The sequence below is a fragment of the Harpia harpyja genome, chromosome 11, assembly GCF_026419915.1.
Source record: "Harpia harpyja isolate bHarHar1 chromosome 11, bHarHar1 primary haplotype, whole genome shotgun sequence".
Classification (NCBI taxonomy): Eukaryota; Metazoa; Chordata; class Aves; order Accipitriformes; family Accipitridae; genus Harpia; species Harpia harpyja.
The window spans coordinates 44,991,920-45,017,612 of NC_068950.1; the positions used below are offsets into that span (position 1 = coordinate 44,991,920).

At 39.6% G+C, this 25,693-nt stretch overlaps 1 protein-coding gene across 10 annotated transcripts; it reads left to right on the forward strand.

The window, feature by feature from the left end:
* Nucleotides 1–1,647: 1,647 nt before the first annotated feature.
* SRSF11 (serine and arginine rich splicing factor 11) lies at nucleotides 1,648–24,750 on the forward strand. 10 transcript variants are annotated; one of them, XM_052800770.1, is made up of 13 exons: nucleotides 1,648–1,775; nucleotides 1,916–2,065; nucleotides 8,632–8,765; nucleotides 12,767–12,876; nucleotides 14,937–15,029; nucleotides 16,523–16,572; nucleotides 18,105–18,232; nucleotides 19,220–19,301; nucleotides 20,466–20,597; nucleotides 21,590–21,679; nucleotides 22,379–22,474; nucleotides 23,176–23,314; nucleotides 23,417–24,750. In XM_052800770.1, exons 2-13 carry the CDS (start codon nucleotides 1,938–1,940, stop codon nucleotides 23,612–23,614), a joined length of 1,380 nt encoding a protein of 459 aa, XP_052656730.1. In that variant the 5' UTR covers nucleotides 1,648–1,775; nucleotides 1,916–1,937; the 3' UTR covers nucleotides 23,615–24,750. The 10 variants fall into 10 exon arrangements, with proteins under 10 accessions (XP_052656730.1, XP_052656729.1, XP_052656731.1 ...); XM_052800775.1 differs by lacking the exons at nucleotides 1,648–1,775; nucleotides 1,916–2,065 and adding exons at nucleotides 11,600–11,708; nucleotides 12,353–12,469 and having other exon boundaries at nucleotides 8,632–11,109; XM_052800777.1 differs by lacking the exons at nucleotides 1,648–1,775; nucleotides 1,916–2,065 and adding exons at nucleotides 11,050–11,109; nucleotides 11,600–12,469.
* Nucleotides 24,751–25,693: the final 943 nt, after the last annotated feature.

The window sequence follows — 25,693 nt, forward strand, 5'->3', positions numbered from 1 at the left end:
GAAATGGGAGCAGGGGAGGCCGGCAAAGCCTCCCTCCATCCCGGCGAGGGCTCACCCCGGTCCCCGGGCCCAAAGGGGGACGTTGGCATCTCCCCCAGGGGGGTTCGGCTGCTCCTAAGAGCCAGAGCGTCACCTTTGTGCGAGACGAAAACAGACGTTTCCATGGCGGTCTCGGCTCGCAGCTGGACTGCGCACAGTTCTCATCGTCCAGGTCCGCTTGCGGTTTTGGCTCTAACTCCCTCCAGCAAACGGGAGGACGAAGGAGAAGTCCCGTCCCCCTCAACAGCGGCCTGAACATCGGGTGCAAACCCACACAGCCCGGGAGCAGAGCAAGACTAGAAACTGCGGCTGACACAACTGAGGGTGTCAAATTCTTGCTAATTATTAGAAAGGAGACTCAGCCACAAATGAGCTGCAGCTGGGCACACCATGTGGTGCAGATCTCGCGTCCCTACCAGCAGTTCCTGGTGAGAATTACGAAAAAGGCGCGTTTTCCCCCTTAGTCACTCAAGTTTGTAGCTGTAGCACTTTTCAAACACTGGGTTTGCGTTTCCAGTGCTACCCTGTTTGAAAAAAAAGCTTTGACTAGTAGTTCCACTGAGCTTCAATTAGTTAAGGACCAAATACCATGTTAGGTAAGCAAGAACGTGATTCAAGAAACTGTCATACTTAAGGCGTTAGCTCTTGACTAAGGATTTTGGCCTCATTAGTTTTTTACCACTGTTTAATTACCCCTTTTTCTGTCTCCTCTCTCTGTGGGAGCCACCAGGCAGCACTCTGCAAGAACATGCTGGGCGTTTCAACTGAGCATTGAAATAACAAAGTGCTGGAAATCCCAGAGTTTTGTATATAGTCTTCAAGTTCAGTTTATATTTGTTCTTATAAGAGGAAGATGTATTTGGAAAGGCAGGAGTTAAGCAAGCTGAAGCTGGTTCATAACAGGGTCAGAAACCATGACAAGAGATGGGAAGGGCTGAACTTCCTGGAATGATTCATATTCATTACTTAAAAATCGCTTTCATAGACTTTGGAAGTAATGTTGCTTTATTCATGACCTGATGCCAGGAGCAACAGAGCAGAAAACGTAGAGAGCACTCAAAGTACATTCATCTCAGTGAGCCCAGGCAACAAAACACCCACTCCGCTCATCTCTACGTAAATACGATTAACTCATATACCAATTAACCTAGCCTGTTTAAAATGCAGCAATGTTAAGCTTACAGCTGTGAAGGCCCAAGCAGCATTACCAAGCCCATCTGGAACACCTCGGGCAGGGCACTGTTAGCAACGCGCTCAGCCCAGCCAAGGTTGAGGCCCATCTGCTCCTCTTAAGACCGACCAGAAGTACTCCGGAACCCCAGCCGCCACCTGGATGTGCTACCGGCACGAAGGGCAGCTCAGGCTCAGTGTTCCCCGCCAACCTTCGCGTCCTTCAGACCCCTCAGCGCCTGAGGCGAGAGGCCACCTCACGCCTTTCCCGCCCACAGCCAACGGCCGGGCCCCCCCCCCCCGCTCTGCACATGCGCGGCGCTTCCCGCGCGCGGAGGCGGAGCCTGGTCCCCCCCCTCCAGCGGGAGTTGGCGGGGAGGGGGGGGTGGTACCCGCCTGCGCACGCGCCGTCCCCGCGCGTTCCCGGCGGAGGCCGGGGGCGCGCGCATGCGCAGGCGCTCAGGCCGCCGGCCGTGAGGCTGCGTGGGGGCCCGCGCGCCCCGCGCGCCTGCGCGGAGGGAGGGCGGCAGCAGGGGATTGTGGGATACTGCGGCCCAGGCAGGCTGGTGAGGCGGGCGGCCGTTTGTGCGCGGCGGCGGCTGGGCCAGGCCGGGCCGGGCCGGAGGCGGCAGGAGGGGCCGTGAGGAGCTGCAGCGAGGAGCTGGTCGGGCCTAACGCGCTCTTCCTCTCCCCGATGTGTTTGTAGCAGCGGAGCGGGCGGTAGCGCAATGGCTTCAAGCAGCGGCACCGACGTGATCCAGGTCACCAACGTCTCCCCCAGCGCCAGCTCCGAGCAGATGCGGACGCTCTTCGGCTTCCTCGGAAAGATCGAGGAGCTGCGCCTCTTCCCCCCCGAGTGAGTGGTGGCCCTCTCCCCTCCCCTCCTCTCCCCCACCAGCAGCGGGTCCCTTCCTCCACCTCGCCGCGGCCCGGCCGCCGCCTCCGCCCTCCCCTCCCCTCCTCCCCCAGTGCAGGCCCGCCTCCATGGCGGCCGGCGGCGGCGAGACTGCCGGGACTCGGGTTGCCCACGCCCCCGGCTCGGCGCCGAGTCGCCCAGGAGCTCGCCCGATTGCGAGGCGGCGAGATTCCCCCCCCCCCCCCGCCATCCCCGCCACTCGCGGCCGGCAGCGTGTGGGTGTGCTGGGGGGGGCGGGGGAGGAAATCTCAGTGCGTGGGGTCGGAGCGAGCCGCTCTCGTACGCCCCTGCTCGGGGAGAGCGGGTGGGCACCAGTAAGAGCTTATTTTCTTCCTACAATTGTAGTTATTCACGTAATTATGCACCTGCGGGTGTGCTGGGGTGGGGGGGCGAATCTCGGTGCGTGGGGCCGGAGCGAGCTGCTCTCGTACGCCCCTGCTCGGGGAGAGTGGCTGGGCCCCCGTAAGAGCTTATGTTCTTCCTACAATTGTAGTTATTCACGTAATTATGCACCTGCGGGTGTGCTGGGGTGGGGGGGCGAATCTCGGTGCGTGGGGCCGGAGCGAGCTGCTCTCGTACGCCCCTGCTCGGGGAGAGTGGCTGGGCCCCCGTAAGAGCTTATGTTCTTCCTACAATTAGAATTCTTCACGTAATTATGCACCTGCGTGGGGGAAAAAGCAGTGATTTACGGCATGCAGTCGCACGCGGGATTCCCCCTGCCGGATGCACGTTTTTCCCTCCGAGCTGTTTGTTGCAGGGCTGTCTCGCTAACCTTTGCTGCCTTGGTTAACCTCCGGAACTGTAGGCAGTTTATGGACGGTTAGCCACAGAACTAAAATTTTGATATAAATATGCATTCCTTGCAAAGAACTCTGTGCAAAACGGGCAGGTAATGACTAATGTGCAAATAATACGCATTTATTATGTTAGGTGTTAACATTGATTTTGGTTGTGTCAGTTTGATTTGTCTTGCAGAACCCAACGTCATTATATGTTGATCTTTCGCATGTGTATTACGTAAGTGAAAAGGTTTCTTTTTGGCACGATGAAGGAGGATTGTTCGATTGGAGAAAAATCAAACAAGAACACAGTCAAATTATTTTTAATACCCAAGGCTATTTGGATTTTTTTATTTTAGGAAAAAAAAAAAAGGCTATCACAAAGCATTCTTTTTGTCATCACTGAGTCTTCAATCCCTGCCAGCACAAAACCAGGAAAATTCACCCATCCTGTTAGCTGGTTATATATGCAAATTCAGAAACAGCATTTCTGGTGTTCTTGCAGTTTCTTACTTTGGGTTGGATTTTGGCAATTTGCCAATGTTGGAAATTGAAGCATAGAGCGAAATGCAGTGTTTATGTAACTGAAATTGAGGGACAATTCCAGGCAGGAGAGCTGCGTTGTTAATAGCTGGGACAACTATACTTACATGGCAGAACCATTAATACTTGGCAGCCAGCAAAGTAACTCACCTTTAAACAGATGCAGTTATTTGATGTGCTGCTCTGTATTTTAATATTTTGTCTAATTTTTAAGGAAGGTTAATATAGGTGAATTCTGTTTCTGAAATTTTGTAGTTTTAGATACATATTAACTAATCCATTAAAAGATTACTTTTATGGTATCAGAATGAAGTGCTCTACAAAAAATCTCCAAATCCAAAGCCCAGCCCAGCAACTCTCCTTTTACCATACCCCAGACTGTCTATATATATGTTCTTAATTTGGGTCCTGTGCACAAATGTGCAGTGAAATACTGGCCCCACAGGACCCTCCTCAGTACAAGCATTGGATCTGTCTTGGGCTTGTGCGCTGGAGAGAAGTCTGTGATGGATATGTTGTAGAGCTGGGCTGTGGGAAGACAAGAGGGAGATCTGCGTTGTGCCCTTGTGTCTGTAATGTTTGATACTAGTAGATACAAGTCTTTAGGGCAAACTTACTGGTTTGTGTCCTGGCGTAAGTTTGTTTCTGCAAAAAGGCCAGGCTCCTGCATTTGACTGCTGACTTCTGCCTCCTTTGTTCTGGCACTGGTGTTCTTGTCACATAGAAAAATACCGAGTTGACTGCCTTTACAGTTGCGTCAGTGAAGGCTATGTGCCGAGGGAGAAAAGGCAACAAGATGCAAATAACTCCAGTAACCCAGGTGGCAGGTATCTCGAATTGCAGGACCAAAAATTACTTAAAACATTCGGCCTGAATTTCTTTTGTATTTCAAAGCCCTTAATGAAAGAGGAGGATAATACTGCTTCATCTTGTAGGGATATTGTGAAGATTTCTTAGTATTTACAAAAAAGCTATAACTGTAGAAAAGCCACCGAAGAAATCAATACAGAACAGGAAATATAGTGACACTAAATAGGCCGTGCGCAGAATATGGGCCAAATATTGAATAGCTGCTGAAGTGAACATTGTAATATATCTTCAATCTAGAATGTATGTCTTGGTGGAAAAATAGCATTTTTGAAAACTGCATATAAAGGTTGGGCGGTTGATACTAGACCAGGCACTTTTTTCAGACTGGGGTTAATTTTTAACCTTACTATTTGAAGTAGGTTCTGTGTCATTTCCTTTGTGTTGCTGTCCATACAGAGATGCCAAGAGCTCGGACACCTCTGGACCCACTGCAGGTCTCTGCTGGGGTACTCATGGACCTGATCTCGGAATGCTTTAGAGTCTCTGATTTCATTTCACACCGAAGAGGGGTATATTTTCTAATAGTGGCAGGTTCTTTCATCTGTTTCTTCTAAAGCCTTTTCTGTTCTTTCTTCTTTATACTTCAGGTCTTGACTTTTCCCTGCCCACGGTGTTCATCCATTTTTGGGGGGGTACAGGATATAAATTGCAATCTGTAAATTCTCTCCATAGTCTGAATCTCTTTATGTCCCAGATTATACTGGGGTTCTTTGTTGCATATAGTATTTCTGACTAACCAGTCCCATTTCCATTGCTCTACCTCCTTATTTGTTTCATCTTTCTCTCGGTCGCTCTGATTCTGCTGTCCCCTGTAGAAGTTCCTTGTTCTCCTGGGCTTCCAGATCAGATCTAACTTCCTCAGCTTCTCTACATTTCTGTTTCTTTCTCCTCATCCATCTCCTTATCCCAGTTTATTTAATCAGCTATTACACGTTTTATGTATATCTCAGCTTCATATTACATCTTTAATCCACAACCAGCTCTGTGACTTCCTCCATTTTTCTTCCCCAAACCCTTTCTTCCCTCTTCCTTCTGCTTTTCCCCAACTCCATTGCCTGGTTCTTCTCTGTATTGTATTCCGTATAGCTTCATCCTCCATGGTAGGCAAAACTGAAAAGTGGAGGGAATGGAGAGTGCTTGGGGGGGGGGGGGCTTTTTTTTTTTTTTTTTAAAAGGTGTGTGTATATATACACACGTGTGTATATATATATATAAAAAAGCTGATTTCAGCATATTCTGTTCAGCATATGAAAACTGCCTTTCCATCAAAACTTAAGTTTCTGCTCTGAAACTTGGACGTAAGAGGTCTTATGCCACTGGTGTTTGATAGAGAAACCAATGTTTTCTCTGGTCTTGCTCTTTAGATATGAATGATCCAGTCAAATTTTTATGGACAGAGAATTTTACCAAGAAAAAAGCACATCTGATGGAAAATACAGTCTATAGAGTTAAAGCTTCATAAAATTAGGAGCATACTTCATAATTTCATACGTTGGGTGGCATAGTAATTGGTAAGATCTTTTGCCTTGTCTAATAACTGCTGATGGAAGTTATACACGGACTCTGTCAGAATACTGGCAATACTTGCAATTGCTACTGGTAGTTGTTCTGCTGAGAAAAGGATGACAACTTCTGTTTCCAAGTGAAGCACATGGGTTGGTTCTTTTTTTGGTTTTTGGCTGTTTGTGGGGTTTTTTAAACTGTTTTTTCCCACCAAATGAATGTGGTAATGTTGAAGAACATCTCTTGCATGGACAATCTATTCACTCCAGCCTGATTCTAGCCTGATTTTACATCAGTAATAATGCCAGTAATAATGTTTGTGTAAGTGGCAGAAATATCCCTTTAAAAAAATCAGATTTAATACTTAAGATGCTGGTTGCAATATGAGGGAACTATGGTGGAGCGAGTAGTTAGAGGTTATGATATGAATGTTGGATTTCCCTGTTTATCTGCTGTATTTCAGTATCTACTGTACTTCAGAATGGGTACATTGTTCAGACACCAACCACAGTAAAACGTTGTGTGTCTCGGTGTTCACTGGCATGATGTCTGAGAGAGAATTACTAAATTTTTCAATCCCTGGTGAATTAGAATAATGATGGCCTTTTTTTGGTAACTGTTGAGAACATTCTGTTCTTGATGAATTTTGCTCAGCCACAGCTTGGATTTCAGAGTGACTGGAAATACATTTTAAAAAATTAAATACACTGATTTATATTAAATATCAGGCTGAATAAGCATAGCCTTATGTATTTTCAGTTGGTTTTGTAGATTCAGCTAGCTGTGCAGCTTAGTATGTAGTGATACTCGTGTATATAAACAGTATCTACTCCGTTTCATGTTTCCATGTTATCACAGACATTTTAAGAATGTTTGAAAATACTGTACTGCATTGATGTAATAATTTGTTTAGTTTTTTTAGAACTTTGTATACCATTCAGGTATGCCATAACTCCTTGATTTACTTATCTTTAAAATTTTACTACTGTGATTTTGTGAAACACTGTCTGCTAGTGCTTCTTTGGGTTTTATGGTTTTATGCAAATGAGTTTAAAAGGCAACATTTTGGCAAGCTACTGTGTATTTGTAGATACAAAAGAGCTAATAGTTTCAATTTTTCATTTTCTGTGCCATTTATTGCTACAATGTTACTTTACAATTTAATAAATCTGCAAGATGTTGGGTGAAGTGGATGTTCCTAATTGTAATATTTCAAAAGCTGCAATACGCTGGCTTCAATCTAGTTTTTAACATCAGGTTAAATTTAAAGTAAATTTAAAGTGTGATCTGATAGACATTTAGGGCCGTTGTTCAGTTTGCATAACTTGCCATGTTGGGCTGAGCCTATCTCAGCAGTGGTGAAGGTTAGATAGTTTTTGGCGTTTGTACTAACAAAAATAGATCTTGGATGTCTGTCTCATTGATGTCGAAGTAATTCTCCTTTCTCCTGAATTCTGACAATTCTCCTTGCGCTTTCAGTGCTTAAAGACTTGATCAACGTTCTTCGACCCAGATAAAATTGTTTTGGCAGTGGGATGTGTTTTGAAGAGCTAGTCTTACAACTGTTTCTGGAAATCTAGTTAGTAAAGGTAGATCTTTGTCATGAAGAATTAGTGAATATTTTTCAGAGCTACCTCTTTAGGCTAATTTGCACCTCTGGTACTGGAGGGCAGACCTGAACAGCACACGTACCTTGGCCTTGTTTTAGAAACTAGGGGTTTAGGACCTGCCCTGCGACTTCTGGAGGCAGCTTTTAACTCTGCTGCTGCACAGTTGTGTCTGCGTAACGATTTTTCTTGCCGTCTTTTAGCTTATATGTCTGATTAAAGCAAAATCTGCACCATTTTCAGGATATATGGGCTTTTGAAACCCATTCTGGACATGTACTGGGTTCTGCCTCTGGTTTTGGGGGGTTTGGTTTTGTTTTGTTTCAGGGGAGGGGAGGGGGGGGCACAGTTGTATGGCCTACAATTCTTTCCTGTTGTAGGAAGTAGATATTTCTCGTTTTTTCAAGTGACTCAAAACTTTGGCGTTCTCTTGGATTTTCCATGTCTGGGATTTTTTTATGCAGCTGCTGACAGACACTCAGGAGTGGGTACATACCTATCTTGTAAAGAGGTCTATGTTTATTGATTTAGTAGTGTTGCTTACCTGAGCTTCTTGAATTTCTTTGTGTTTAGTTCTGTTACTGCTGAATGATAGACATGTGTTTAGGAGTGTACATCCCTTCAGAATGAACTTGGGAGTTTCTGTATGCGTGAGAAGAAGCATGATGAAGTTTGGTCTAGAAGCTTTTATGAAATTGTGTTGATAAGTAAAATCATAGTGGTCTTTTGATCGTTACCCTCTTCGTTTCATAATTTATCTTAAGTAATTTGGGGCCTAAAGCAGAGAGTGTAAAACTACTGGTTTTGGTAACTTAGGCGGTATATGTAGTAGGTAACTTTTTATCTCTCTTGAGCAAAGTTTTTCTTTGTCTCCTTCCCTTCTCACAGACAGGTCACGAAAACTAATTTGCATTTAGGTGACTGCTCATAGATATATTGTGCATAGTAGAATTAATGTCCAGTTACAAATGAGGCAATAAAACTGTTGCTGCAATTTTACAGTGAATGGGCTTCATTCATTGTAATTTCATATCTGTGGTCATGCAAAATGATGTTTGATACAAAACCTGAAATCATGTTCTTGCCTAGAGAAGTACCCCATAGTCCCCTATGACTTCCTGGTTTGGTGAAAGTGGGGAGACAATAGAAGTTTCATACTGTCAGACTTGCTTCCATCCAAGTAATTTATTTCTTTCTTTTTCAGTGATTCTCCTTTGCCTGTTTCATCGCGTGTCTGTTTTGTAAAGTTCCATGATCCTGACTCAGCAGTTGTGGCCCAGCATCTGACAAACACTGTATTCGTTGACAGAGCGTTGATAGTCGTACCATATGCAGAAGGTTTGTGAATTGTTTAATGGCCTATGAAGCCACCGTATGATGGCATTTTATTCCAGTATAGCTCACAAAAATGAGGATTAGTAAAATGTCAAACGTATAAGATCTTAACATTTTGAAACCCTTGGTATATTGCCATTGGCCTATGGTTTAAATAATTTCTTTTATCTAGTGACACTGAATGAAAGTGGAAAGTTTACCTCTTACTGGTTTTGTGTGTCTTTAAGTTTAGAATATTAACATTTTAGGCAGAATTATTTGCAAATTTTGCTCTTTATCAGTCTCAATGAGACATTTTCCCAAACAGACCTACGCAAACAGATCAACATTTTACGGAAATTTTGCCTTAAGAATTGTTTGCCACTTTCACATAGGCATAAATCTCTTCATGAGAATGGTTTCTCCCTCCCTGAGAGCGCATGGGAGAGTAGATTAACATTTCTTTGAGATATGCTGCCACTGCATTTAGTTGGGAACTTCCCTGAAAAGGCACTCGCTCTCATTGTGAAGTCCAGTATACCAAGGGTTTGAATAATTATGGTTTAATTTGAAAGTGAGATCTTCCAAGAGGTGCCAAATGGGCACTGGTACTAGTTTTTTATTCCAAGTTTTCTTGTTCATCCTTGATATATTTTATAGAATTTCACTAAATAATAAACTCTTCTCTCTGTTATTTGTGTGTGTGATTTTTGTAGTGGAGAAGGCAAATGCAAAGCCCTTCCAGATGACTGAAAAACAGTGGGTCCTCTGCAGCTACAGGGGATTCTAGACATTAACTAAAGGCCAGCAAGCACTCAAGTCCCCAAGTGTTTTCCTGGTGTAACCACTTGTTAACTACATTCTCTCTTCTTCTTTTTATTTTTACATTTTAGGGTGTTACAGTAATTTGAAAGGCATTGAGCAGGGTTTTTGGAACTTACCTTAAAAACAAAGTGCTGAGAAGACACCTCTTCTTACAGAAGTCTTATTAAACTCTTCTAGACTTGCTTTAGAAGTAATTGATTTCCATTGTACTGTTTCTTGATTTACTTCTGAAATAATGGATTTTCCCAGATCGCTTGAATTATATAAAATCTCTGCAGATTAAGTCATACTACAGTAATAAATTTGGTACATGGCCTGGGTTCAGACCTATAATCAAGACATTGTAATGCTGTAGGCTGTCTTTTGAGGCCTGGGGAGCTGTCTTATCTTTGTATTCCTTAAACTTGAAAGATGTGAAAACTTAATTTCTGGAATGTAGGAATCTGCAGCATGACCTTTGTTTGAGACATGCTGCTTTTTGAGAGTACAGAACACATTCTGAAATTGCCATTGAGTTACTGCTTCTGCTTTCGCTAGTTTAGGTGTAATAGCATAGTTGAAAGGCATCTTGTCCTCGTCTTTGTATTAAAGCATGATATAGCAACAGTCCATCTGACTTAGTACTGAAATGTTCTCCAAGGCCCATGGTGAAGAATGTTAGTGTTTAACTTTTCCAGTAAGGATAAAAACATTTTTTCTCTTTGTCAGTCTGACTTTGTCCATTGTGCTCGATGGTGGATAAATCTGGCACATAGAGAAATCTGCCCAGTAGTTTTGGTTCAGATTGTGTAAAGAAAATAAAATTAATAAAGTAGAATATTTTAATGGGCCTGTTTAAATCGAGGAGTTCCTCATGGGCTGTTTCTTGTGGTGTTCTAGCAGTTCAGAATGTTGATCTTTTTGGCATGATGATGTAGCATATCACAAGAGATATGTTCAGCCAATAAAGTTATGCCCCCCGGTTGTGTAATCATATGCTTTTGTCCCTGTACTGGAGTAGAGTTTTCCCTGCAAATGCATACTGCCAGGGTCCCAATTCAACAAGCTATTTAAGCACGATACAGCAAGATTCTTAAAACCATAGTGAAATTGCTCATGTGCTTAAAGCCAGGCATATGCTTAACTACTGTGCTGAACTGGGCCCTTTTATCTTTTATTTTCTATTGTGATGATTCTGTATTAATATTGCCTGTCACTAAAGTAAATGTTTATTATCTGTTTAGTGCAATAATTATCCCCTATATCACAAGCGCACTCCAGTTTTAGCATACACAGACATTTTGGTGTTGGCTGTTGCTTTGTGTTATAGAACTAAACACAAAGTCTACGGTAAGGTTTAGTATTTGTAATTTTCACTGTGATATTCCTAGATTTGGAAGGAACTCTAAGATTAAAGATGGCTGGGGGGGGTATTTAGGTTCTTTGGTTAATGTTTGTTTCTTTTGTCTGTTTCTTTTTCTTTCATTTCTACACATTCATGCAGTATTTCATGGTTCTAACAAAGCAGCAGTAAAAAAAACTCTTGAAGCATGAAAATTAACTGGTGAGGGGCCTCATTGCTTTTTTTAAAATTGTAGTTTATTTATTTCTAAATACTTTTTTAAAAAACAATTAGAGGATCAGATGCATGACTTTTTTTAATGGATGCAGATCTTCTATGAGGTGTCTCAAGATAAGTCTGAGGATTTGTATTTAGATGCCAGAAATGTTGTAGTTGCACTAATTTGAAATGTTTAGATATAATTTATAAATATCCTCTGAGACATAATTTTGCATGCAAAATTACCCCATAATCTCTCTGTAGGTATGTTAATATATTTATGCATTAATGCCCTTTATCTAAATGACCTTTTTCCCCCCTCTCCCTCCATAACTTTTGGTATCTAAATTGATGACAGCTCAATGACACAAGCAAGATAACAGTGCTGTGTATTATACATTTGTTTATATTATCGGCACTTCTCAGTATAGGTGGAAGGAACCATTACCTTTATTTAACAGTGGTTTTTCTTTTTTGTTGTTGTGTTTTACAGTTCTTTTCCCTGGTTCAGCCTGAACTATATACCAGGCCCTGCTGAAAATACCACCCAACAGTTTTCTTCTGCAGCTTATCCAGTTTCTCTTAAGTGCCCTGTACATATTGTATGTTTTATGATGAGATGCAGTTTCTTAATATGTATTACAGAAACACTACTGGTATTTGCAAATATATAGTAAAATTGTTTTATTGAACTCTCATTTTGGGGGCTTGGGCACATTAACAAATTAATCCATCTGTATAGGGCTTTTGCTGTTGGATAGAATAAAAATACCTACCTAATTACTTGTTTCGTAGTAGGACCCTTACAATTATATGTGCAGAACAGGCAGTAAAATAAGACACTTGTCTTAGTTGGCTGCAAGATTTTGGGCCAGAAGTTTCTTCTGAAATGGCAGTATGTAGCAGCATTCTTGGTACAATAAGCATGGCACATATTGGAACAAATGCATTTTACTGCACAGGTAAGGAATGTGCCACGATATACTGTATGTATGCACCCATCCACCCACAGACACACATACACAGCGTGTATTTGAAGATCTGCAGAGACTTTCATTTTCATTTGACAAGTCAGCAAAAGCCCTACGCTTGATTCAACAAAAAAATATTTCCATGCCTTCTCTTAAGTTTTACAAAATTTATATGGTAGGTGTAAAAGAAAACATAGTGAACTGTACCATATTATTAACCCCTAAATCAAACTTTTTTTGTCTTGTGTATCTTGATTTTTCTGTGTGCTTTATAGTGAAGCAGCCGACACGAGTCGTTGTTCATAAAACAGCTTTTGAAAGTTGAGAGCACACCCCTGGAGAACCGACTGTGCTTGCTTACGTTTGGTTCATGACTTAAAAATCGAGTACAGGTGATGAAATCTTGGCAGTGTTAACAAAAAAGTAGTGTGTATTGTGCTATTTTTTTGCTCTAGAAACTTAACCATTTGTAGAGAAAAAGGAACAGTCAAATTTTCACACATTGAAGTTTCATTCTGACAAAAAAAATTAATGATAAATATTAATAGACATCAAACTTTGTATTTTAGCCAACATAAGTACTTTCAACAAACTCAGGTGGTGTATCAGGGAGACATTTTCTGGGTGTATTTGTGTATTTTCTGCCTTTGGAATGGAATGCATTCTAATGCAAGGCTATTTCTCTGCAGGAGTTATTCCTGATGAGACTAAGGCTTTGTCTCTCTTGGCACCAGCTAATGCTGTGGCAGGTCTGCTGCCTGGAGGTGGACTCCTGCCTACTCCCAACCCACTTTCTCAGGTAGGCTTTCCAGTTAGACTGAAGTCAGGGGAAACAATGAGATTTATGTTGTTAGATTCTAACTTACTTTCTGTTGTTTTTTTCAGGATATATAGACTGATGTGCTAATGCTGATTCCTAGAATGTTTTAGTTTATATACCGCGATGGATTGTTACAGCTATCTGATATGAATTGTGGCAAAGCAGTGATAAGCTGCTAGATGGGATACTTTTCTTTCCCTAATATGATGCTTCTGGTATCTCAGGGGCCCTGTGTTTATATCTCTCTCGTCCCTCTTTTATCCATTGTACGCTTACAGACAGATTTGACAAGCGGTAGAGATCTCGTAGATTTTAAATTTGTGAAGTTCGAGGAGTTGGTATGCTGTGGAGATACCTTCCGTTAATACTCCAACTGAGGGGGAAAAATTGTACCCTGTATTTGCTCATTCTCTAAATGCACAAGAATTCATGTGGAAGATGAACAGCAAGAATAATACATGTGGAAAAAGGTTCAGTCAAAGCACATCTTATTAGAGAACAGAGAATCAAATTACAAGAGGCAAATTAATAAGAATAAAGCTTCACTAATTCTGCAGTTCTCAAACCTACTTCTTCAGCTTGTGCTTAGCTCTTCTTTGGCTAGCTTCTGCTATGATTTCTGATAGCATGAAAGATATACTTGCCATTGAGTTGTTCAGAAGGTCTCTTTAACCGTATGTAGAGGGAAAAGTCTAAAGTTTAACTTGGAAACTCACGGAAAGGGATGGAAGAAACAAATACAATCTTAAAGATTTCTTTCACCAGAAACTGTATGTATATAAATTCCTGAAAATGGTTGTTGAACCACCTTGGTTTTAGTTCTGTCATTCTGGATCCCAGCCTACTCCCGATCCACTTAAATGGCAGAATTTATTTCACATCGATTTTATGGAAAATTGTGGTGGATGGTCATTTTTTTTTTTTTAACACATCTTGAAAGCTTGCTTTGTAGCTCCTTTTGACTGTTACTGGGAGTTGGGCATCTAACTCAGAAAAAGCAAAGTAGAGCTGTAGTTTATGTTCACAAAATCAGTACGTGGGAATGTGGCTTTTTCTTTTGAGACTGCAAGGAGAAGCCTATACAGTTTCTAGAGATCAGCTAACTGAAAAACTCACTGTCAAAAAGTGGAAAGTTCTGCTCCCTTGCTCTTGACTACATGTTCTTGCTGCTGCTTTTATGCTGGCTCTGGAGCTCATCAGATCCTTTAGTGAGGACGATGTGTTAGCTTGATGCAGACAGCACAAAAATAAGTTCTCTGACGGCTCAGTGGGTTGAATTGGTTGACAAATGAGTCTCAAGAGCCAGAGCAATCAGAAAGGAGGCAGTGAGAAGGAAGGGAGGGAGAGCAAGACCTCATAGCAACAGCATAGTGTTTGATTAACATAAGATCATGTGGTTTTTAGCACAGTGCGTGTTGTGTTTTCAGTATATGTTTTGATCATCTCACTTTAAGTGGCCAAAAAATTAGGTTCTTTCATGAGGCTTCTAGATTAATTTAAGGAATTCAGACCTATGCCATCATCCTACTTAATCTTCCAGTAGCTTTTCAACCCATTTGCCAGTTTTAACCAAATTTGAGAAATTTGCAGAGATGTAATAATATTATGTTGTCTTTTAACATAAAACATGTTAATTTCAATCCTAAATTGATTTAGATATGCAGTAGTTGGCTCAGAAGCTTATAATGAATTTTAACACTGGAAAATAATTTCATTTTAAACTATTTGTTGAATGTAGTGGAATGCTTTACTTTTTCACTTCTTCCCCCTGCCCTGCCCCATTGGGATGCAGAGGAAACAGAATTTCATTTTAGAATAATAATAGGAAAAAAAAAAATCTTTCATATACTAAGCTTTGGAATACCTGAATAAGGAAAACTGAAATACTCTCACTGACCTTAGTATAATGTTTCCTGTAGCTACAAGCCTAAGTAAAACCCAGTTCAAGTTTCAAGTTTATGTCTAATGCTTGGGAATCTTGATCTAACAGCTTTTTATCAATTGAATGTGGCTTTGTCTAATTGCTGTCTTTATTACAGATTGGTGCTGTTCCTTTAGCTGCTTTAGGAGCTCCTGCTCTTGATCCTGCCCTAGCTGCTCTTGGGCTTCCTGGAGCTAACTTAAACTCTCAGGTATGTCACACATTGTAAAATTTTCTTTATTGTCCCTAGCACATACGTAGTGTGACTAGCATACATGATGCTCTTAGTGTTCACCAGTATATTAAACAACAACCTGAAGATCTGGAAATACTACACCTAGGTTTGAAGAAGTATTATGAAATACTACTTTTAATTAAAGGCTTGGCTCAATGTAGTCTGCACAGGCTGCTGGTTCTTTAAACTTCTTAGGATGCTGTCTTTGTTTCTTGGCATTGCAGGTTTATATATGAACACTTTTCTTTTGCTATCCTCTTTTCTGTTTTAACAGTAATTTTCATTTATATCAGTTTAACAGCCACTGTCTGAAAAATCCAGTGATTGATTTTTCTGAGCACCTGTTTGGAATAAATAGTATCTGTAGGAGTATCAAATTAAATGCTGAAAGGACCTAAAAAATAATTTGGGGCTAGTAATGAAATATCTCAAATATGTGTCATTATCAAGCTATGAACCTGCCTCGTACTTAGAGTAAAAAAAAAAAATTGTTTGATTTTTAATTTTGTAGGTGTAGAAAATACTGAGGAGACTTTGTTAAACTGTAGTCTCTTTAAACTATATAAAAAAAAGATTTTAAGTACTAAGTAATAGTGAGTAGAATATTGAGTTAATATTTAAGATACAAGAACCCAAGTACTGTACAGAAAACATGTTTTACAGGTACAAGAAGTAGCAATAATTTAATGCATTGCTAAGAAATCTATCGTTTAGCATTCTCTTTGTGCATGCCATGTGTAGTAACAAGCAAATAATGGTGATAATGAGATAACAAACGAAAAAATAAGCTTTCTAAATGCATATTAGAAAAATATAAATTTGGTATGATCAAGGATTGTTTCCTTTGTCCATTAAGCCAGCTGATTGTAACAAACTGTTTGGGTTCAGCACATGGCTGCCTCTGTATAAAGAAAATTAGTGGGGACCAAACATTTAGTTGTTAATACACCAGTGGTACAGGAAGTGACCAATTGTAGTAATATCTGGATTTTCCTAAGAGCTGCAAAATCCATATTTTTTGTGGAATTTTTAGAGTAAAGAAGCTTTTGCTTCTTGTTCATAAATTGACATTGAGGACTTCCCATGTATAGGCAACTTAGTTGTCTAATGAGGTCTCTATTCTCTTGAAGTAACAGAGAAATAACCTGTAAATACCAGAAGTGTATTTTTATTTTGAAGTTGTTTGATTCTGTCCGGGAAAGGGCCTATGTTTGCCTGCTGTGGAAAAAAAAGTACGTAAGTACCACTGAAAAGTGATGCTCACACCCTCACCACAATCCACAAGTTTTAAAACAGAACAATATGCCTTTTCATCTGTAACTTGTTTGGGCTGTGTTTTGTTTTGTTTTTTTCATCTGTAGAGACTTTTTTTGCTTTAGCCACTGCTGAGCGTACATTCGAGAAAGATAACCTTCTTAAGCATACACATCTTCCAATGTGGTTTTAATTTTTTTTTTTTTCTCTCACAGTCTCTTGCAGCAGATCAACTACTAAAACTTATGAGCACAGTGGATCCAAAGTAAGTATCAGTGTTTACAAATATTTCTGTTGCAGTACACTTGATCTCCGGAATATCTGTTGTGATTCAGTAGTATCCAATCTTTGTCCTGCTGGGTGTAATTAAGGTTGGAGAAAACTAGTGTCATGGGGATCTTGTGCAGACTCTCTTTGCTATGGGAGAGAGAAGAGGGGGAGGAAATGAAGATTATTCAGCCTTGCATCTATGGAATAACACCGATTAATCTCTGGGATTTCATTTTGCTAGAGACAGAAATTCAGTTTTTCTTGTGTCATTTTTGTCGCTTCTGTGTCTGTAATGTAAAGGTGCAGCTAGCACCTTGCATCCCGCAAGGTTGAAATGAAAGGGCTATGGTTGAGAAGGAGCTGAGACCAGCAACTGTTGCAACAGATGATAATAAAAGAGTCTATGTATGTTACAGCTGTCAGAAGATAACAAAAGACAGCATGTCTTATTACTTGGTAGAAAAAGGGAGCAAATAACAGTAAGCACAAGTGTGTGCTAGTTTTTATTTCAGTATTCAGAAAAAGGATAACTTTGTTCAAAATAGCGTGGCATGGAGACAGCAAGTAGGGCACAACTGTAGCACTTAATGTTTTAGTGTGCCGTTAAGCTATCGATAACGTTGCAACAGGATGAAGAAAGCTTATGCCATGGAAAAAAAGCTATTAGACAAATTAGTAGATGAAAAGTGTACTAAATGCAAAGAAACCACATCTGCCTCAGAAGGCCCTTGTACTGCAAATTGCAGGAAGCTTTGGAGAGCATTCTTTGAACTCTCAGCTTTGGGAAGGCATATCAGTGTGTGCTTGCCCTGCTGCTGTATTAGCTAAATAGAGTTCTTCTAACCCTGTTTGGTTGTTCAGTGTTTTTAAATTGTCAGAGCCATCTCATCTATACTGGGGATAAAACTATATATGTGATCTATCTTCATTTTTAATACTCTTCTGGCATATTACTCTCTATTTTAAATTGACATTTCTGTAAGCAGGGAATGCATAACTGATTGAACAAAATAGTTACCCAAGATAATGGATTAGATAAACATCAGTCAGGTATATTGGGTATACCTGGTTGGCTTCAAAGCCACCTTGTAGAACACATCTTCTGAACTTTAAATTTCATCACTGATTGTAGGCTTCTCAGTATGGCTTATAAAAGTGGAAACTGACCTTCTACTGTGTTTCCTGTGGAGTTGTTCCTTCAGGCAATGAGAATTGAATTTGTGTTGTACAAAAATGTTCTGAAAAGTGTCATTAGAAACATATCTGTGCAAGCCAATACAAACTTTCCTGCTATTTACAGTTTACTGGAATTCTAAGAGCCATATGAACTAGTATCTCGTGCCACTGTTTTCAGCACAGATATCACGTCTTAGACTTACTACTCTGTTATCTGAATGGTGACAAAACGCAGGCAGATTCTGATTCACTTAGATCAGTCACTTTGAATAGGCTGCAAACTGACAGTGGAGGCATGTATTTCTTGGATTCATCAATACTGAATTTCTAAAATTGTTTTTTATTTACCAGGTTGAACCATGTAGCTGCAGGTCTTGTTTCACCAAGTCTGAAATCAGATACCTCCAGTAAAGAAATAGAAGAAGCTATGAAAAGAGTACGAGAAGCACAGTCATTAATTTCTGCTGCTATAGAGCCAGGTAATTTTAAATCATAGAATACCTCATTCAATTCAAGATGGAGTTTTCACCTAGTATATGATAAAAGCTAATCGTCTGCAAAATATTGGCTTAATGCTTTCATGTTCTATAGTGGTTTAATTTATAGTTGACAGGTTTTTAATTCTACAGTGTGAACGCTGCATGTGTCCTGCAGAATGATGCAGGGAATTAATCATCTGTTTTTCCCAAAATTCACTTGATTTGAAAATTGAAGTTCATACTGCCATCTCTGAGATTTCAGTGGAAACAGCAAGTGGTTTAACCACTTGACATCCTAGTGATGTTTGTTCTTGGGGATGATTTCCTTTCTTTCAATTCCTAATCTGTGGAAGTTTGCAGATAATTTTTATTTATTTATTTATTTATTTAGTTTATTTCAGTAGATTTTATTTTAGAACAAGATGCAACAGTTCATGCACAAATGTCAGATCCACCAGATCTGAGAAGCAGTAACTTGAAACACTGAAAACACAGTTTTGCAGCCTCCTGATCATTTTCAGGAAAGAATAGAGATCCTGTTCTTTTATTATACCAGAAAAATGTGCTGATTGTTTTGGTTGAGGCTTTTTGTGGGAAAGTCAAAACAATAATTTGAGAGATTCTTAAGCCCTTCACAAAATGGCAGAGATTCTGAAATGTTAACAAGACTTCCCATGGCCCTGCAGCTATCATCTTTTAACTGACTTTAATTAAACATTTTCTGAATGTTGACTTCTTCAATTTTGCATAAAACTTTATGTTGGTTTTATGTCACATACATGTCTTTGTCATGTGTTCATTCTTTGCGTCATCTTTTGAGGAAAAGGATAGATAAGTTTTAATTTCAAATGTCAAAATATTCCTTATGTTTTCTTTATCTTACTTATATCTATAGCGTGAAGCTCAACTTCCTTTCCTTTATAAAAATCTTTTTGAATGCTAAAATAACAGTGGGTTTTTTACTCTGCTTTTCCTTTTTAACTCCAGACAAAAAAGACGAAAAACGAAGGCATTCAAGATCAAGGTCACGCTCAAGGAGGAGAAGGACACCTTCTTCATCTAGACACAGGTACTTAGCTTATTTGCCTTAAAAAAAAAAAAAACAACAACCACATAGATGAAACAATTCCTTCAAAAATACTTCTTGGAAGTGACACTTCACTCATGGAGGCTGAGGAGAGGGAAGAATGCAAATGGTCTGAAGAAAGATGAGGCTGTGATTTGGCTAGACTGTAGTGTGAGATGGAGCCCTACCTCTAGTTTTGTAGAAAGGGTGGGAGAGATGATAGGAAAAAATACCTCAAAAATACTTTAAAATACTGCAGAAAGAAGTTCAGGACACCTAGTCCTAGCAGTGTTTGGACTCTGATTTTATTTAACAATAAATTGTTTCTTGTATCAGATAAGAAACACCTTAGCACAGAGCCTTGGTTTTTACACAGCCCTCACTACTATGAAAACCTAAGCCATTGTAGACTGTCCATTTTACAATAGTTCCTTAAACCTCTGTTCTTTCTTCAGTCTCTTTCCAATGTGCTCATGTGGTAATTACAATTTGTCTTAAAACCAAGTACTAGGAGGCTTCTCTGAGCATCGTTATTTACGTACATAAATGCTTACCTGTTGGACTGTTTGTTTCTAGTATGTACAGCAAATGCAGCTTAGTGGAAGTGTCTGGGACAAAAGTTTTTCCAGTGTTTTCTAGGTTATGATTTACTTGGAAATCAGATCTGTTCAGGTATCCTGACGAGAGAACTTAATATTGTCGTACCCAAACAGAAGGACGTATGGCTCATTTATGCTCTTGCCTTGTCAACTCAAAGTAGACAGTGCATGGCAGTGGTCTGTGCAAAGCCATTTTAACTGTGGCCTTCCCACTTCTACTTTTTTATTTGCATATTCAGTAATTGGCTTGTATTTGGTTTAGTGTTCTAAAAATTTCTTCACATTTCAGTGTGACTTACCAGTTTTCCTCTACAATAGGACTGATATTTTCTTACAAGGAGAGCAATAAGAGAGCTGATTGAAGCATCATTGCTCTTTGACATTTGGCATTTGTGCATGTATTTTTCCCTTTCCTTGGCAGACTCCATGAGAGTCCTCCGCTGTTTTCTATATTTCTGTTTTCTATATCATTGTGCATTACAATACCGTTAGCACTGATCAGATGGATTCTGAATAGTATATCAAGATTTCATACGTTTAACTCCCATGTACAATGTGTTACTGGTAGACGGTCAAGGAGCAGATCAAGGAGAAGGTCCCATTCAAAATCAAGAAGCAGGAGGCGATCTAAAAGTCCAAGGCGAAGAAGATCTCATTCCAGAGAGAGAAGCAGAAGGTCTAGGAGCACATCCAAAACCAGGTAATTGTTTCAGTAAATCTGTTCTGTTTGCCAGAAGTGAAATTATTAAATGTTGATGCTTGTCCTGGTTTAGGCTGGGATAGAGCTAATTGTCTTCCTAGTAGCTGGTATAGTGTTATGTTTTGGGTTCAGTACAGAAGAAGGGGTATTCCATACCATGTGACGTCATGGCCAGTATATAAACTGGGGGGAGTGGCGGGGTGTGTGGGGGGGTCGCTGCTTGAGAACTAACTGGGCATCAGTTGGCAGGTGTTGAGCAATTGCATTGTGCATCACTTGTATATTCCAATCCTTTTATTATTATTATTGTCGTTTTATTAGTGTTATTATTACCTTTATTAGTTTCTTCCTTTCTGTTCTGTTAAACTGTTCTTATCTCAACCCACGAGTTTTACTTTTTTTTTAAATTCCCTCCCCCCATCCCACTGGGTGGAGGGGAGTGAGTGAGCGGCTGCATGGTGCTTCGTTGCTGGCTGGCATTAAGCCACAACAGTGCTTAATTTAAAAAAAAAAAAAAAGAAAGAAAAACAAAGCCCACAAAAAAACAAGGGCAAAATGAACTAGTGGCTCTTTTTAAAGTCACAGTCTCTTGTAACATCTTGTAGAATTATATTACACTTGCCCTATACATGTGCACAGTTAGTTACATAAAAACATGTAACATGATTTTCCTAAGAGTCCACAGATGCAGCAGGCATTAGCTGCATTACTCAGTAGCTGTCTTTGGAAAGCAGGAAATGTGAGCATCTGGACTTGCAGATTTTGTGCTGTTTGTACACAGAAGCTACAAAAGAGCTGTTCTTTTATTTTGCTGTAGATAATTGTAATCTTTGTTTCCATTAATATAATGTGACTGGCCCCAGAAATACTAAACAGTATATGCTATCCAGTGTAGTTATCATGTCTTCATTTTTCCTACATAGCAAAAGTAGTGAATGCTACTTGAATAGTTTGAAAATGACTTAAACTTAAAATCTGTATTTTACTAAAAGGGATAAAAAGAAGGAAGAGAAAGAAAAGAAACGTTCTAAAACTCCCCCCAAAAGCTACAGCACAACTAGACGATCAAGAAGCACAAGCAGGTACAGTAACATGAAAGTTTTCCTTGGTCTTTATTTCCAGCATGCTTTATCCACTTTAATAGAAAGAACATTCTTGTATGTAATAGGATGATGATTCTGTTGTGGATATATTGGGTATATGCACAAACGCATGTGTATACTCTCTCTACCTATGTCTATAAGATGCATTTTTTTTTTTCTCCTGATACAGTAAGTTTCTGGAGGTATTGTTTGGGCTTAGAATAGTTTCTGCTTGCTCTGTATCAAAGAGAGTATGATGCTTTGAGGTCACTGTTAAACTCTTTCCTGATTTATGGAATAAATATATGCAAAATGTGCGCCATTCTTTTTTTAAAAACTTCCAAAATTAACTTGCAATATTAACAAGAACAAACTGTTTTGTTTCTATTTGCAAAAAGGGTCAGTATCCCCGTTAGAGTCTAAGCTAGCAATTTGTTCATGAAGGTGGAGGTAGAACAGGAAACAACTTACTCTGCTGATCAGCAACTGCAGGGCCTTTGCAGTACTGCTAATAGTAAATAACCATTTTGAGTTATACATATTTACCACCTTTTGAACAGTGCTGGTTTTGGAGCCAGAGATGTATTTATAGATATAGGGGAAAAAAAACCCAAGCAAACAACAAAAAAAAAAAACCAAAACCAACAAAAAACCAAACCAAAAGAAACCCCAATAAATTTTGATCTCTCTTTCCTGCAGAGAAAGACGACGTAGAAGAAGCAGGAGTGGAACACGGTCACCTAAAAAACCCAGGTCTCCTAAAAGGAAAATGTCCCGGTCCCCATCTCCAAGAAGGTCAGTAAGCCTCTTGGAAAAAAAAAGAAAAAAAAAAAAAGAGGCTGCCTGGGTGGAAAATTCCCAAGATGTGAACTACAGCAAAGATCACAGTGGGGGTTGTTTTGAAGATGGTGTGTGTTTGGCTTCTTCCTTATACCCAGCCCATAGGTTGACTTCTTGAGAGAGAGGATGTCTGCTGCCTGCTACCACTTTTATCATAATTTAATTGGCTTCAAGCATAGAGCTTCTCTGTTAGTGCACAAGAACTCCAAACATTGAGGTATTCCAGGGGTGAGGAGTAGGAGATACCCAGAGTTCCCAGCTCATTTGGCTCTGTACAATGGGAGTCAACTGACTTTTGGGTGGGCCTGGGCATTTTGTGATCCTGTCTCCCTAAATGGGGAACTTGAGGTGCTCCTTCATAAAACACTATCGCATTGCTATTCTTAACACGGTGTTTCTTAGACTTCGCTTTGTGTTCTTAGACTTCGCTTTGTGTTCTTAGACTTCGCTTTGTGGTGCTTGTGTTTGATCCAGAGCTAAGAAACTGGGATGTTTGGTTATTTTCTGAAAGGGAATGGTGTATTGTAGTTGCACACCACTATTTCTGCCTTTAGATTTGTAATGAACTATGGGTAACAGTCTGGATATGGTCTGTCTTCTAGTTATGGAATGGTGTGTTGGGGGTTTTCATTCTTATACGTACTTTATCGTTGTAGGCATAAAAAGGAAAAAAAGAAGGATAAAGACAAGGAGAGAAGTAGAGATGAGAGGGAGCGGTCAACAAGCAAGAAAAAAAAAAGCAAAGACAAAGAGAAGGATCGAGAACGAAAATCCGAGAGTGATAAAGATGTGAAAGTATGTTTAAAAACCTGTTTAACTTCACTGCCTGTACTGTAGTGTTAAACCAACAGGGGCTTTGAAAGCAAGTTTTACTTTTTTTTTTTTATCTCGGCAAAGCAGGTCACAAGGGATTATGACGAAGAAGAACAAGGATATGACAGCGAGAAGGAGAAAAAGGAAGAAAAGAAAATGGCAGATTCTTCCTCCCCTAAAGTAAAGGAGTCTGCTGCTGATAAAGGAAGTGGAGATTCAGCGAGGGAATCCAAAGTAAATGGGGATGATCATCATGAAGAGGACATGGATATGAGTGACTGAATTTTGCCTTTGCAGTGAACACAGCTGCAGACGTGCATCAGTGTCATTCCTGTGTGATTCTTTTATGCTGTACTTGTTAATCCTAAATCTAGATGTATACAGCTCTAAGCTATACATGGTTTGTAAATCTCCTGATACTAACTCACATCAAAAGCTTTATAGAAAGGTAACCATTCTTGTTACGGCCGAAAGGGATTGCGTAGCCAAGCAATTTTTACTAACTTGGTGATGCTTCAAGCAAAAGTAAAAAGCTGCATGCATCTACAGCAGGCATGGACTGTTTGTTGTATGATCTCCTTTAGTAAATCAGCTCACTTATGATAGTGTTTCTAGAATTTGATTCATTGCAGTAATAGAGCAGTATAGGGAATGCACTGACTGCATGTTGATTGTGGCAGAAACATCCTAAATGTTCTAAAGTCCTACAACATATGGTGGATCTACTTAAGGGTCTTAAGTGTGACTACACAAAAAAAATTGACAGTACATCTGAAAAAAAGCATTCTGATATAGATAGTTTTCTGGTTTTGTTTTTTTTTTAAGCCACGTGGCTGGGGTTGGTTTGTTTTGTTTTGTTTTGTTTTTCCCGGTGGATTTTGTTTGGCTTTGACAAAGTTAAAATGCACTGACCTTTTTGAGGGCTTTTTTAAATCTGTCAGTTCAAATCCATCTCAGGCAAGGTGCAATTGTTCTTAGCTTTTCTTTTTGAGCCTTGGGAAGTGAAAATCTCTGCTTGATCAGTGCCCAGTGATTAAAGGTTGATTTGTGCAGTTTTCATAATCCAGGTTGTTTTATTTGTTAGAGCTAAACACATTACAAAAAGGTAGTGCATTTTAAAATTGACCTTCGTATGCTTTTAAAAGCAAGTCTACTTGATAATGTACTTTTTACTTGATCTCAAGTTGTATAAACTAATAAATTTGTGTTTACTGTCACTGCAGTAGTAATCTTATGCACACAGTGATTCCATGTTATATGCAAAGTAGTTAGGCAAGCTGTTTTCTTAGTTACCGAAGTTCAAGAGCTTTTACTTTTGTGCAGATAAAAAGACAAAAGTAGGCTACAGTCTGTGCCATGTTGATGTACAGTTTCTGAAATTGTTTTACAAAACTTTGATAATAAAACCCTTAAACTTATACTCACTTTCCTATAAAACTCTGCTGGTATTTATTTACACCACTGAATGTATGAAAATTGACCTCATTCATTTAGAGTATACATCTTTCTTCATCTACCTGTTTTAAAAAGACCATAACAACTCTTATCTCTTCAAAACCTGTAAGTGCAGTGAGAAAGCTGCTAAGGCTGCCATTTTAGCTCTAGTTAAGTATGTTACACTAATGAAAGAATTATTTTACTTTTTTGGGGAATGAAGGGAATGGGCTTAAATGGGAATCTAGAGATGTTATGGGACAAGTACTTTTAAAAAGAAATATGTATTTGTAAAAAATTTTTTGTATTTTCATTGAAATATGAACATTGACCTCTTCAGGATGGTAATGGAAGACGAGCAGAAACCAGAAGCAGCGAGTGCTTTGTGCATATGAAGTAGGCTGTTAATGTCAACTGAAAACTTACTGTTTTAAATCAGTAAGTTTTGGAATGAAACTGTAAGTGACGCTTGAATTTCTTGAATCTGATGAGTCAAACCACCTTCTTTTTACACTGTCCTTTTGTCCCAGGCAAGGTGGAACTTGCCATTTAGATATGCAGTGTCATTTTTAGAATTTGTAGAAATGTAAATTTTTACCAACTGTTTTGAGTATTTTGTCAATACAGAGAGGTATATGTCATACAACCAGTTCTAGGCTTTTATTTCTAGTGGAGAGGGAGTGATTGTTCTTGTAATAAAATAAAAATAGACACAGACAAGGTGCATGATGTCTTCATAGATGTGCCTTTTTTGTTGTCATCAGGATATTTATGTGAAGCGCAAGAACATAAAGTGGTTTATAGTAATAAAGTAAACCTCCTTGATCCTTAGACCTTGTTGTTGTGAAAGTCATTCACATGCTCTAACGAAGGGCCAAGTCAGGGTGTTGACCTCAAGATGGTAGATCAGGGGCTACATGTAATTAA